General features: G+C 40.7%; 1 protein-coding gene across 3 annotated transcripts in view; it reads left to right on the top strand.

The window, feature by feature from the left end:
* LOC147426734 (uncharacterized) overlaps positions 1–7,656 on the top strand; it is a 43,398-nt gene extending 35,742 nt beyond the window's left edge. For 2 of the 3 annotated variants that reach the window (XM_086498633.1, XM_086498634.1), the window contains exon 3: positions 6,957–7,656. In XM_086498633.1, coding sequence (XP_086354759.1) covers positions 6,957–7,562 — 606 coding nt within the window. In that variant the 3' untranslated portion in view covers positions 7,563–7,656. Of the gene's footprint in view, positions 1–5,938; positions 6,263–6,956 lie in introns of those variants that run through there. The other variant, XM_086498635.1, reaches the window with a different exon arrangement.
* Positions 7,657–15,994: the final 8,338 nt, after the last annotated feature.

Below are 15,994 nucleotides of genomic sequence, written 5' to 3'. Positions count from 1 at the left end.
TATACTTCTATGGGAAAAATGGCTTCTTCTGTGTCAAACACCAAATGATATGGAATGTATCTTAGTGAGGTTCTGAAGGAAGTCTTGTAGGAGTGGCTTCTCGGGGGGGTTCACTATGTGTAAAACTGCCATATCACATGCCTTCAAAACATGTTTGTGAAACCTCTTATCTGTGAATTTTTTTAGGAATATAATGTACCCTTTTCTTTTTAAATCTGTAAGTTTTTTTCAAATTTGAAAAAATAGTATCCTTTTGTATATATATTTTTGTAAGTTTCAAGAACTTTAAAAACCCTTCTGTTGAACTCACGTGATAGGTTACATTTTTCTTAGGTGACTTCCATGAGACTAGATTACAACACGCAAATGCTTATCCCAATCCTTTGGCTAAGAGATCAACTATTTGGTAATGATTTTGCAAATCATTCCATTCACTTTCTCTACTAGGTCGTTTAACAGGGAATGGAATGCCTTCTTTTTATCCCAAACTTTTTCATCAATTCTCCCACTAGATCACCTCTAAAACCTGGCCCTCTATATGAAATGAGATCTAGAGGCAACCCAAACTTTTAGCAAATGTGCTCATACATCAACTTTACAACTTCCACCATTGTGATCCTACTAGTGGTAGTTGGTTTCACATGTCTACTTTTATTGTCTACCTCTATGATGATGTAGGTTTCTTAGATTGTGATCTATAGATAGGACGTACTACATCCATCCCCCATTTCTCAAAGGGCCCGTATATAAGAATAGGTGTCTGTGGATCAATTATTTGTCGTTTATCTATTGCTAGCTGACACATGTAACAATTTCAGACACTAGTGTTGTACATCGCGATGTAGGCTAGTAGGCCAAGAAAACCCTACTTAAAGTGTTTTTTTGCTAGTGATATCTTGCAAAGAATGCGTGCCACAGATGCTCGAACGTTAGTTGAAGAGAATTTCATAAATTTTGTTGGGACAATGATACTTTCTTAGGCAATTGATCTTACTACTTGCAATATAGATCATTGTTTCATCAATCTGAACCTAATGGCCTTACGAGAGCCAGTCATTTCCATTAATCATTACTCAAATCTTTGTGAAATGGCTAGAATGTAGTCACTTCCTTGGAATAATAGTTCTTCGAGAGCTACATGTCCCCCAATGATTGCATATCATTGTTCACTGGGCAATGCATCAGCCTCCTGGCTCTCCTTCAAGGCACATGAAGCAACTAAGATGCTTCAAAATTCCTTAGCAAATCTTTGATCCTTTGTAGTCACCCAAATAGTCCTTGGCTCCTACAAGCTCAAGTAACATGCACTTGCTTGATTAAAACAAGAGCATCTCCATGCACTTGCTTGATTAAAAGAAGAGCATCTCTGTGTATTGGCTTGATTAAATTAAGAGCATTTCCATTCACAATCTCCAAATTCAAGCATCATTCAAGCCATAGGGTCAATGCCATATACTCTACTTTGTTGCTGGAATGGACATTCTCAAGTGTCAACCCTTTACCAAATACTTTTCATCTATTTTATCATAAGTCACCACCCCTACAAAAGCTTTGTCTATTTTCCTCTTTTAGGCCCCGTCAAAGTAAAGTCAATGAGCCTTACTGATCTTAGCTACTGCTTCTTCTGCCTTGACCTCAGTTGGCTTCACCCTCAGCTTCTTCCAATAGCAGGTCTATGTGTGAGCGTACATGCTAGACTAGTTAATGTAGAATTAAGGTTTTGAGCTCTCCACCTGTACAGTGTATTCAAATTCTTGCATATGTACTAACCATTTAGAGACTCGTGTAGACACATCATGTGTTGTAAAACAAAGGGAAAGCTTTCTTCCACAGTTAAATGACAAACTTCTTTGATAGGAAGTAAGGCTTGAACTTCCCTATTTAGAAAGTAGAATGCTCTTTCCCCACCCATTAGTGTTGCTCATCTACACCACAAATCCGTGACCTGCACTTCATACTCTCCATACTCAAAGATGCTTACTGGCTTCAACTCCCAGTACAACTTCTTTGAATTCTTCTTGAGCCTCAAACCTTTGCATGATTGCTAACCTCAATCCATTCCAATCTATCTTTGATGATGGTAGGTGGATATTATACCAAGTTCTAGCTTGTACCTTCATCAACAAAAGAAAAATATGCATGCAAAAAGCATCATCATCGTGTCCAAAGCCACACATGCTATCTCTAGTTTGTCCATGAAATCCACTACATCCTCATCACTTCTAACAAAAGAAGTAGAAAACGTCAAATTTTGACAATCATATAACTGGAAAAAAATTATTTTTCAGTTTTTTCAAGAAATTTGATTTTTTCTTTTGTTACATGATTGTCAAGAAAATCCCATGACTACAAGAATATAAATCAAGACATCAAATGAGAGGTAGTGATGAATTAAGGGAAGGACCAAATGTTCATTCAAATTATTGATTTCTTGCAGTCAATATTCCCTTTCAAACATGGTGGTGATGATTCGTTGAAAAGAACGTCTTCTTTTCTAAGATTACCCTTAATAACTGAATTCTTTATGGTGCAAAATATTTCCCATTGGCATAAGATTGATTCTTTCAATTCATCTAGACTCACTTGCACTACTCTTGGTTCTTCATAGGTTGTTTGAGATAGTGCCTTCACTACTAGCACATTCTGCACAGTAAGGATGAAAACACCATGAAAGATTTGAATTCACCTTAGAAACTTTCCATTTTAAATGCAATGATGTTGTGTCATCTTTTTAAAACCACTTGATCTTCTTGGAGCTAGGGACTGAGTAGGCCCATTACTTCATAGTAACTTCTTAATTTAGACTATGTAAACTTTAATCCTTTGGTGTAGATGGTTGTGATAGCCGGTCATGCAATGGGGTAGCCCCAAAGAACCTAAGGGAAATTTGAAAACCCATGGATGTGACAACCTTGCTACTACTGATTTGAAGAAGAAAATTATCAATCCTTCTTCACCTTCTTAAGCATGAGTAGGTTAAGTACAAGAGAAAACCAGGGAAGGAGATAAGCTACTCATTTCTTTTACACGGTATAGAATAGCTTGGGTATAGCACTCCAATCATTGCCTTAGGAGCTTCCAGACATTCCTCCTCCGTAGTCCACTTGGAAAAGTCTTGATGTCATTCATCTACACTTGAAGGTGCACATATTCACTTGTAAACTCAAGTTTCAAGATCTCCTCAGTGGGGAACCAAAATGAGGGCTAAAATCAAAATTGTTGGGAGGGGGGATATTGACTCTAGTGCACCTAAACCTGTCATCTCAACCTCACAAAAGGATAGGAAAGGGAGAACTGGGCCACATCTAGCATTGGTTGTTTCTAGGATGGGTCTATACTAATTGATAACACCAAAGACAATGATGTATGCTACCTAAAATATGCATTCCATAGATAGGGTGCACCACATCGGATCATTGAGAGAGAGAGAGAGAGAGAGAGAGAGAGAGAGAGAGAGAGAGAGAGAGAGAGAGAGAGAGAGAGAGACAGCTCTCCACATCGTGCATGGTGGTGGTGCGAGGTTAGTGAGTTAGATATGAATTAATTGTTAGTGAACTATTTTTGCTTCATATCTAGGCTAGGTCATATACGTACCATAGCTTCTTGGCACATCCTTGATCCAATACTGCCTTATTGTGAAACCCATATTACATAACCTATTGACAATGCCCACCAAATGATGAGCCCTACCATGCCTAATGTGCAAGTTTGTCATCCATCACTCCACTTGCTTTCTTGGGTGTTAAGCTCCCAAATACGTTTCCATCAACCCCCTTGGATATGTTTCTCATATCATGGCATCTCCCCCCTCTCTATAGCAAATCTATCGAATGGCCTCTTCCCCCTCTAAGTGTACAAGACGAGGTCTTATAGAGGAATTGGTCAAGATAGGGTCTTTGTGGTGATAAGGATGATTCCTATTTATAATTCCAAATCTATAGAAACAACCACATGGCTTTGATGCCATTAAATGTGGACTCAATCTTCTTGGCTTATTTGATAGTGTTAGTAGCTAGAGATCTCCTAGCCCATGGGTACCAACCATGGCTAGAAGGAGATGGTTACTCAATTATTTATGGAAAAAAATACAATGTGTAGATGTACAAAGGTAATATGAGTGGTAGAATAGGTACAAAAGAGGAATTGTCCAGTAATATGGGTTTTTTTCTTGCTAGGCATGTCAAAATGTCCACCACCAACAATGGTCATTGTGGGAGACCGTTTGTGAAATTGCTTTGCTCCAAAATACTCCTCCAAGCAAGGAGTGTGTATTCCATTGTCAAATGTAGCTTAGGTTGCTTCCTTTTGTTGTAATACATATGTGTGTTTGTTTTTACCTGTAGTGATAATGTATGTACTTTTTGTTCTTTATATGCATGTGCATATAAGGATGTCGTGTGGGTATGTAAAATGTATAAGTGTGTGTGTGTGTGTGTGTGTGTGTGTGTGTGTGTGTGTGTGTTTTGTTTATGTATGTGCATATCTGCATGTATGTATATACATATATACATACATACATACATAAACATACACACACACACACACACACACAGGTGTATGGGTGTGTGCAAGATGGAGAGAGTGAGTGTGTGCATGTATAATAAGCATGTGTGTGTATATGGGTGTGTAAAAATATGGAGAGAGTGAGTGTGTGTGTGTGTGTGTGTGTGTGTGTGAGAGAGAGAGAGAGAGAGAGAGAGAGACAATGGTGTGTGTTAACGATTGCATGTGTGTACTGAAAGAAAAAGAGAGAGATGTCCATTTGCCTTAAAGGAGGGAGAAAGTGAGAGAAGGTGTGTACATGTGTGAGAGAGACAGAGAGAGAGTTCAAAAAGAAAATTTTGGGCACGCAATCGACGTTGCCCTCGTAATACTAGAGAATATCCTAGGCCTTCAACATTCTATCCATTTTGCATGTGCCCTTGTTTGCACCTGGGATTAAGCATACTCAAGTTTCTTTTATTTTATTACTTATATGATTCCTTGATGTGACTATATAGTTGCTTATTGTAAGTTGTTTCTTGTTTTCTTTTTGGGCTCTTTTCTTTTCAAAACTCACACTAGTGAGTGTATATATATATTACAAAAACAAAAAAGTTACAAAGAAATCCATGCTCCAACCGAGCAATGGCATCTACCAACAACCGACCCACCATACCATCCAACCCATATGAATCTGTGACCATACATTAGCTAACAAAGGGAGCCACCTTGAGACCATAAGAAGCAAAGGAAAGCCAAGAGTTTCATGGGGTTTCCACCATGAGAGAGCCTTGTCACATCAAACTCCTTGAGCACCAAGCCAGGTACCAAGAACTAACCACTGGTAGAAGAACCTAGCGGAGTCATCTTTTCTTCTTCCTTTGCTTAACCAAGCTAATAGAGCTAGTGATGGTCTTATTATCCTTAACCTTAACAATATGACTGATGAGGTCTATTTAAACATCCTGAGCATCAATTGTAAGCAGCTCAAGCTGTTAAGATTCACTAGACGTTTGTGTAACAAAGGCAAGGTTAGCAACCGGCTAAGGTCTATCATGCATCTCCTCAATCGGGCTCTCAGTTTCTTTTTCTTTTCTTATCCAAAGGTTCAATCGGTGCTGGTAGATATTTTTCAATGGTCGGCGGGGCCTCAACAGAGGGCATGCAATTTACTTGTATAGTCTCCTGCATCTCAATTGTTGGGTAATCAGTCTCTTTAACCACCTCCTCTCGAGACATATCATGGTCAGCATCCGATGTGAGAGTCTCTTCCACCACCTCCTCTCTAATCATCTCTTGGTCATTGGCCCCATCGACCGGCTTGATTTCTCTTTCTTATATTGGCTTGGCATCCCTGGTGACTCACCTACAAGTCGTCCTAACCATCTGATTGCGGGCAGTTTCTGCCATGAGGCAGTTACGGGCATAATGACTAATCGTACGATATTTGTAACAGGCTTTGGGAAATGATGCAAATGCCAGCTCTTTTCGGATGGCAGCCAATCTACCCATATTAATATCTAGATATGTCGAGATGGGCATGCTCATGTTCCATTGTAAACAGACCTTTACATCCGAACCTACTCTAACCTACGGCTGCTTCAGGATGAACAATGTTGTGAAGGATTGCTTCACATAACGGTTGCCTCAGCCAATGAGCAAACTCCAAAAGGAAAGGACTTTATAATTTTTTTAGGGTTGGAGGTGTTAGTATAATTTTCATTGGCTCTCTTCCTCCCCTCAACCGTAAAGACAAAACCTTCTTCCATGGAGAACTAACCTCCTCCACCAGCAACGTCAAGCACCTCCATCATGCCGCTCACACAACCACCACCTTCACACCCCCCCCCCCCCCCCCCCCCCCCCCCCCCCCCCCCAAGAGTATTGTGAATGCACCATGACCTCTAAGTTTTTTTGTTATTGTTGAGGTTTGTGTGTATAGTCATATAGATATAGATTCGTGTATAGCATATATAAATATGCCTATTGTGTGCACTATTTCTATATTCATATATATAGTATGTGCATACACATAAGACAAAGCAAAAAAGAAAGGTAAATGAAGTTTTCAACCATCTACAATACTGCAAGAATTCAAAACCTTGCTCAACAAGGAATCTACAAAAAATATAATAGAAGCGTAATTTGATTTTATGATAGCTCACAAAAACTCAAACAATGCCTATTTAAATTGTCAATCATTAAAAAAATATGATGATTTGTGTGTGTGTGTGTGTGTGTGTGTGTGTGTGTGTGTGTGAGTGTGAGAGAGAGAGAGAGAGAGAGAGAGAGAGAGAGCACATGCACTTGTGTGTGCTTGCCCGCACAACTCTTAATATGAGACCACTTTACGTGAGCCCAAGGAAAAATCATGCAAATGCCTTTTATATGAAGTGTGTTTTTTATAAATGCTCCAAGAAAAGCCAAAGACTGCCGTGAATTTGTATGAACTCACACTTGTAATTTGTGTATAGGTGGCTAGGTTGAAGGACTTATTGGATGCAAAAAGGGCAACTAGCAAAAAAAGCACACCTTCAACATCAAGTGAGAAGCAAGAACTAGATTATGATATTGGCATGAAACATACAAATCCACAAACTCAAAATGTATTAGAGACCATGGATGGCATTATAGACATCAAAGCTACAATGGAGGTTGGTGGAGCAAAGCATGTTGAGGTCTTCTCTAGCAACAACTCAGACCCAACTCATGTGCATGTATTAGAAGCCCCCAATAGCTCTTCTAAGGGACCAATAACACTTGAGGTGAAGCCTAGCTTGCAAGTACCTCACATACACCATCATAGCCATATTTCTGGACAACATCAACCACCACACTTCTCCAACACTTTTAGCCCCCCCACCAAGTTGTCCCTTTGCAGTCCTCAACAATTCTTCCTACATCAAATGGTGTCTTTGAGGATGGAAGGAGATAACTTTAATCCTTCGTATCATGAATCTCTACATGACCTCTATAATGAGGGGCATAGCAACTTCAATTGCCTCAATGAAAATGGGGAGGATGATTATAAGAGTGATTCTATGATCTCTTCCGACTCGGCATGGCATCATGATCCTTAAATGCTTGATGCTTACCTTCTTGTAGTATATTAATTCTTTTATTCAAACTATTACACATGTGTGTATGCACATGCCTGCATACATGTTTTTGCTCTCTCTCTCTCTCTCTCTCTCTTTTTCTATCTTCACTTTGTCTAAATCTACTATATCAAACGTGTTCAAGAACTCGTTCAAAAATTTCTTATCAAGGAATATAATGAACCTTTTTTCATGAAATCTATAAAATTTTCTAAGGTTTATAAAATTAATTACCCTTTGTCGATTTCTTTTTGTAAGTTTTAAGGAATAATAACATCATTCTATTGCTCTCACGTGATAGTCTCATATTTTGTAATTGAAACCTCTGAGCGCTCTCTCTCTCTCTCTCTCTCTCTCTCTCTCTCTCTCTCTCTCTCTCTCTCTCTCTCTCTCTCAAAATTGGAGTCTCCAAGCTCAAGCCCTATAGATGTTATGAGTGGCCTCACTCAACAATGATTGTTTTCCATGACCAAATAGTAGACACTATGTTGCTAATTACTCTACAACTTCTCATTAATAAGATCTCTCTCTCTCTCTCTCTCTCTCTCTCTCTCTCTCCATGACCAAATAAGACATTATGTTGCAATTTGTCGACATAGAATGGATACTAATATTAAAAAAGAAACTGCATTGTTCTTAAATAAGAAACCTACAGCAATGGAAGGTTTTATGGGGAGCCATGCTGATTGGGGTGAAGATCCTTACTAGGGGAGTTGGTCCTGATAAATGCTCGCAATGTAGAACCGCTAGTGAAGATCTCCCTCACATTTTCAAGGAGTGCCCGGCAATCTGTGGCCTAGCAAGGAAGATTTGCAAATGGGTCCAAAAGATGTGTAAAATAGGATTCTTCAAGAATGATCTATTCCTAGGAGGCAAGGTGTTCAAGAGCCAAGTAATGATCATTACAATGAAATTCTAAGACTCTGTTACTTCAAATATATTTGGAAGGAAAGGAACTCTCGGATCTTTGAGAACGCAATGGAAACCGTTGAGTTCGTTGAGATAGTCCAAGAAAGTAGGGGAGCGATCTTCACCATTGGGAAACAAATGAACTCAGATGAATGGATTAGGACTATGAGCGCCGCAACGAAGGACTCACATGGGTAAAGGTATCGGCTCGTTCATTGTCATGGGGTGGCTCCCGTGTCAGCCGATGTATCTAGGATCCCTAGAAGATGTGATGGCTCGCCATGAGCATGGCTAGAATTTGTAATTTATTGGTTATGATAATATAATCTACTCACCATTGTGAGTTTTGCACCCAAAAAAAACAACCTATAGCAATAAATGAGATCCTCATAAGATGCCACTAGATTAAGCACTAAGCAAAGTGAATTCATATCCAATGAAAGTCTTGCCCATTCTTCAAAGTTAGTGATTCTTGTAGACCCATGGATCATAGGATAAGTAGGGCAGCACACACACATGTGCATACAAACAAACACATACATACATATATTTATGTGTGTGTGTGTGTGTGTGTGTGTGTGTGTGTGTGTGTGTGTGTGTGTGTGTGTGTGTGTCAAAATAGGTGAGTTTCTCATCTTTTACTATGCCATATCACTTTGTATGCTTTTGTAAATTTCAAGATTTAAGATTAATCTTGTAATACATGTCCATCATCTAGCATATGTACATTATGTATCCAACTACATATGCATCTTTGCCTCCAAAGAAAATGCATAACTCTTGTATGCCATTCAAGTCTCTCATCTTGCCTCCTAATGCTTCTTGCCAAGATTTTCCATAAATTTGTAAATTAATTTACATTCTTGTCTTTGTCTATGTCTTCACATGCCTCCTAATGCTTCTTATCAAGAGATCTTTGTGAAAGGCATAGGGGACTAGCACGTCTGATTCTCCTCCCAACTATGTCCTATATAGGCCCTTGGCCTGGCTAAATATAGGAACCCCTTAACGCATGTCCGTCCGAGCCCTTGGCCTTTCCCGGTCCTACCCTTGGCATGACATTACTCCCCCCTTGGAGAAGCGTTTTCGTCCTCAAAAACAAGAGTGATGATACACTAATTTTTTCCACAGTGGCATCCTTCATGGATCTAGCTCTTTGCTTGACAGGAACATGGTTCAATAGGAGGTTCAATGAAACCAAGAATACCATCTTGATTTTCCACATTGTTGTCCATTTGCAACCATCTTGTGTTACCTGTTCCTATCCAATCATAGTGTGTAGACTCCATGTAGAACTCACATGAGCATGCTAAACAAGTTATCATAACAAAGATGTACTCGAAAGAGTACCACTTTCCATGAAAGTTACTTGCTGACTCAACTCATCAGCCAAGTTTAAGTCCTTGACTTGTTCTCATATTTCATCAGTAAACAACCCCACTATAACTAGTGTTCAAGGTTGAGAACCTGACTTATACATGAAGAGACCAAACCTAGTCGCAACATGCTTCAACTTAAGGTAAGCAAACTACAAGTAGAGCATAAATGCTTACTAATTGGATTGATTGGTGCTAATGTACGCACTTTGCATATCCTTTAGCACAAGATTACAATTTGTAATATGCCTATCCCCTTGGATAATTGACAGTGCTGAGGTGTTTTTCCCCACGGTTTACAGGCAGTCTTCCCAGAGGAGTGGGGTAAACAGGGATCACGATATCCTAAAGCATTGTTGAGGAATCAACAATGTCCTAAATAACCATCATGGTTAACTTAAAAGATCTACAAGCACCCAAACCGATCCATGACCTCTATTGGTGATTGGTAGACCCAAAAGTAATCGCATAGAGATACTGTACATGGGGTGCAAAATTCTTCATGAGCAACTACTGTGATGAATATGCATGCCGCTCCAAATCAGGCTTTGCTAAACACTAGAGCCCATAACACCTAGTGTGCATGCATTTAGCAAAAAGCAAATCCGAACCTGTATATCCATGATCATCCTTGCCAATATGTATGACAAATGTGATGCTCCTAGTACACATTAAAGAGAAGTGTAAATAGTTTTAAAAAGAAACTAAATACTTTTTGCTACAATTAGTTGCAAGCCTTGCTGAAACGTTTGAACCATAATAGAAGGTGACATTAATCACTTCTAGGTACAAACAATGAAACCTTTTCATTAACAACTCATAGCCTTGCTATATGCTAAAACAACCATCTCTAATTTTGTTTAGCTTCACTTGTACCTTAACAAGTCATTCTAAGTATTCGACAATTTTTGGCTACCAAAATTGCTCATGATACGTCGTGTTGAAAATGGTCTAGAAAATAGATTTTGACCAGTACCTTGGGACTTTGTCATGACACATACTTGAAATAGTGGGCGCGAGTGTCAGTCCCAGAGACTCATATTCTCCACATGTGGAATACGTCTCAAGTAAGGATTGTCAGAAAAAAAACATCCTTGAAGTACAAGATATACTTGAGCATGGAGGTAACTGCAAACACTCTATGACCACAGTGAGAGGGACCCTTGTTACCCTTGCTCCACACTGGCTAAACCAAACTCCTTGAGTTCCAAGACCATGTTGTAACCCATGTGACAACATGTGCCAAATAAACCCTACAAGTGGGTCTATAACTGCATTATTGCAGAAACTTATTTTGGTCATTTTACTGAAGAGCATGGATGACAACATAGTGTATGCATCCCAAAAGAAACAAAACCAAATCCGATGCGTAACTAGTGAAATGCAAGTAGTATAGCACATGTAACCTTGGGTGATGCCTTTGCAATCCAAACCCTTGGTTAAAATGAACATTGTGAAACCCCTTGGTTAAACTGTGCAGGAAAATTGCTCAACTAGCAACCTGTCCTTGGCCTATTTCCGTGACCCCCCTTGGGTTTTCCCGTGGTATTACACTACCCCTTGGTAGTCAATGGACTTATTTCCTTGAAAATGCAAGTGTGAAGGTTCCAAGAATGGTCGTATCCCAAAACTATACTTATATAGGCACTCTGAGTGCTAAGAGAAGCTCCACTGAAATTTGACACTCAAAAATCCATAATCGTGGTTTTTTATGAACAGCCGTACTGTCAAAATGGTGGCTTCATCCATACACCTTGGTAGGGATAAGCCCTGACGAGTTTAAGACGTTCAAAAACTCAACTTGACTGTTACACGTAAAGTGTGTAGTGCTAAAATAATGCCTAAAAAATCACTAATGGCAAGACCCTTGCTTGTCCATTATAAGCGATGGGTACTCAACTGAATAGAGTTGGTCAATTTTGAAAGCAATCACTGAAGGATTACAAAAAGATGGCTCTTAGCCATTCACAAAATAAGTGAAAATAAAGGACTCTTAGCCCTACGCCTATGACCATATTGACATAGAAAGATGCCAATGAAGGCATACCTAGTTTCATTTCATCTTTTCCACAAAGAAGTTGGAGAGAGAGAGAGAGAGAGAGAGAGAGAGAGAGAGAATGTTGGGTTGAGGAAAACCCCTTGTTCAAATGTGTTATATGCCCCGTGCATATGATCCCATGCAGACCATGTCTGTGTCATAGCTTATCCTATAAGCGTACAACAACACGCCCTTGTAGAGAGAGGATGAGCTTATCCTATAAGCATACAATTTTGTACTTGCACCACATCCTCGTAGAGAGAGGTACCATAAGTCACATCTTGTCCTACTAACCTTGTATGTGATCCTGACTGTACCACGGTAACTTTAATATGGCACTTTGCCTGTGAATAACATAAAAAATGTGTTAAGATATCAGTGACATACCTTGTTCTTGAAAGAGTATTTAGTGTTATTATGAAAGCGTATGTAATGATAGGTGTTGTATGTCCATCGTACTAGTATGCCATGCATACAAAGCAAAATATAGAATAATAATCCCTTGGCTTCCATGATAGCCTCAACCATGTGAGCCGTTGGTATACGTGCCATGCACGATTACACTAGAATGGATACATCACAGTGCAGCGTTGCCTATGAGCTTATATCCACGGAGTGGCAAAGATGTGTGCCATTATCATTGATCTATAGTCAATCAATAATATCTAGGCACATAAGAGAAGATGTGCTTCACATGAAGACAAGAAAAGCACTTTGCTTTGTACAATGGCTTCGTATGGAGTCTACCCAAGCACCTTGCTTTGCATAGCAGAGAGATCTTGTCCAAAATGAGAAGTAAAACATAGACAAAAAACAAACATAACTTGAAATGGACTAACCTTGTCGATCACTTGTGGGCAGGTTTCTGGTAGTGCGCTCGAATCCGGCTCATAGCCATATATGCAAATGTCTTGAGAGCTATCAGATGTTCCACACATGCCTTCTTGGCTTGGTTTTATCTAATCTCGAGTGAGAAAACATGCAGACATGGCAAAGACTCCCAAGTTCATGTATGCTAATACCATATTCCAAACGTCGAAAACTATTATGCCATATGTTTGGTGATTGCATTGGATGCATCTCATAGCTGTGGATGTCAATGTGTTTACCACTGCTTTGTATACTTATGTTGCCTACTCCCTGGCAAGCTATAACACCGTTGAAGCGATTATATATCCAATGCATAGAGTCGTGCTCCTGAAAGACTTGCTTTCCCTCTTTGCTAGGTAACATGATTTGTTGTCCTTGCTTGACCGCATCAATGGAAAACAACTTGCATAGGATCCATGCTTGAGAAAACTTTCTTAACAGTAGCGTGCGATTAGAGTTAAGGGGTGGCCTTGACAAATAGCTTTGCCTTACATGGCACGGGCATTGCCTAGACTGATAGGTCACAGGCCTTTCCTGAACACCATGATATGTATCCTTGACAAGTATCCCTTGTAACAAGCTCCCCTTCCCTCATAAAGCATAGTCGCGAAGCTTGCAATATGTTGCAAAATTTAAATGAATGATAAACATCAATCACCAGTTCATGGTACTTACCGGCCATCGAAGACGTCTATATTGAAAAATTCTGTCAAATATGAAGCAATTGTCTTGAAAGTCATAGCTTCACCTGGTTGGCGATGGCAGGTAACCGGAATCCTTACTTCCCTTGAATCCGTTGTTAGGTTGAAGCCAATAGATCGACGTCCGTGCCGTACTGATTTGGTTCAAGTTGAGCACGTCTTGGATGCCTTTGTAAATGCCTTGATGTTTGTCCTTGAAAAACCGTCCTTGGAACAAGCTTCCTCTGCTCTATAGAAATGGCCTCAAAGCTTGCCATAAATAAGTAAATATAACTTCCATATCAAAAACTCCATCAGAGGTGAAACAACTGACTTGAAGATCATGGTGTCACATGGTAGACGATGAATAATAAAAAGAAACCTTTTCTTTCTTTGGAAGATTTGTATGTTACCATTACTGGTTGTCGGTTGGCGTCATTTCTTGAAGTGTCGCCCTCCATGAGAGCTCGACCACACATGGCGACGCCTTCAGAACACGGATGCAAGTCATTGTCACCACAAGTGAACCCGAGACCAAGGCCATGCCATCTTATGGTCTCAAAATTATGTACAACATGTCAAAGATCTGCAGATTCTGAGATTTCAGACTTTATTTAACAAATTTTGCACAGTACCACTTGCCGTACTCTGCACAGTACCGCTTGCCGTACCTTTTTCTCTTTCTTCGTAGTCGAGGTAGGAAAAAGGTTTTTTTTTTTGGGGGGGGGGGGCTCGTGTGCACCCTCCCTATAACCTTTAAATCCTTTAGTTTTAGGTCTTGGGCACCTGAGATAGGAAATGAAACAAACGAGAGCTGCAGCATGCATAGCGAACAGCACCGAGGGGAAGAAGCAGGTGATGAAGCCCCCTACATGAGGATTTGGGGCATCCCCCTGTGACGTAAAATCCTCAGCTTCACAGGGCAATCGCAACAAGCCATCTCCCTCACAATTTCATGCAGATCGACAGCATGGGTCCATCCTTCGTAAGCGGTCTTGCACACGGTTGCCTCCTCCCCGGTTGCTCCTCCCTCCATAGGATCTTGCCCACAAGCCATATCCATGGAGCTCCGAGAGAGAGAGAGAGAGAGAGAGAGAGAGAGAGAGAGAGAGAGAGAGAGAGAGAGAGAGAGAGAGAGAGAGAGAGAGAGAGAGAGAGAGAGAGAGAGCACATGAAACGCCCTGCATACCATGAAAAGCCTTCCTCCCTCCTCCATAACTCTCCCCTCCCCTGGCTCTGATACCAGTGAAAGGCATAGGGGACTGGCATGCCTGATTCTCCTCCCAAACATGTCCTATATAGGCCCTTGGACTGGCTAAATATAGGAACCCACTTAATGCACATCCATCCTAGCCGTTGGCCTTGCTGGTCCTACCCTTGGCATGACACTTTGGATGTCTTTACATTCACTACTTTGTGCACTTTGATGGTGACCTTGTTTGCAAGATAACATTCCTTAGTCCACCACAAAAGTAAAGTATATTCTTTCATCATATTCTAAAAAGAAAGTTGTATGAGGAGTGTTGTTTCTAAATTTGTTAAGAAAAATATTGCTACTGCTACACATCCCCCTCGCTTTCCTTCGCCATCGTCTAGCTTCCACTCCCTCACCCCCTAGCCTACATGTGCTACCCTCTCCTTGTCCCTCCATTTTATGCTATCATACAGCTTCCCCCCATATCCTTTTGTTGCCCCCTGTTCACCCCTCTCCGCAGCTCCCCCCTCTCCTGCCTTCCCTGCACTTTGCGCTCCCCTCCGCCACCCTCCCCCCCCTTCCCTGTTCCCTCCACCCCACTCACCCCTATTTTTGTTGTTGCTCGTCGTCCCATCTTGTAGTTTCTATGGTCACGCCTGTCGTGCTTCACTTCAACATGATTACACCTGTCACTAATATCTAATACTCCCAAATGATTTTCTCATGTTAAATTGATCTGTTAATATGGGGAAGTATCGGGAGAGTAAAAGCTAGAATATTGGTAAGGCTGTAGACCGCCAGGTCTCTGTCAAGGATCCAAAGGAGGGAAAATAGGGATCCAAAGGGGGATAGCCTGCAAAATGTTACCATATACATGTGGTAGTGATGTGTGTGAACACACTAGGACCGCCGGGGCATTTTTTCCCTCTTTAGGAGGTTTTTTCCCCCGTGCATTGTATATACGCCCATCACTCTAGGGCTATCTATCTTTTCATTGCACACTAAGTAACATACTCTCTATTGTGTGCCTTGAGCTTCCTTCGTCTTCTCCAAGCTGTGTTTTTTTCTCTGCAACCCTAATTCCAACAATTGGTATCAGAGCAGGTCACGTCCTCCCGGGTTTAGTCGCCAGCTGCTCCAGCACACGCCTACTCACTTTCTCCGATTTCAGTGAGCTTTGGTGAGCGTTCGCAGGTCGACAAATATTTTGGGGGAGCTCGAAGAGCTAGGTCTGCTCAGAATTTTGATTTGGGCTCATTTCGGTCTCCGTTTCCACTACAGGCAGTACTGCACAGGCTATTTCGTCATTTTGTGCAGATTTTCTGTCAGTGCCGTTTTCTGCATAA

This window comes from Adiantum capillus-veneris, chromosome 24, assembly GCF_014529385.1.
Source record: "Adiantum capillus-veneris isolate H3 chromosome 24, ASM1452938v2, whole genome shotgun sequence".
In the NCBI taxonomy this organism is placed as follows: domain Eukaryota; kingdom Viridiplantae; phylum Streptophyta; class Polypodiopsida; order Polypodiales; family Pteridaceae; genus Adiantum; species Adiantum capillus-veneris.
Note: the sequence above shows the minus strand (reverse complement) of the source record. Positions and strands in the feature narration are given on the sequence as shown.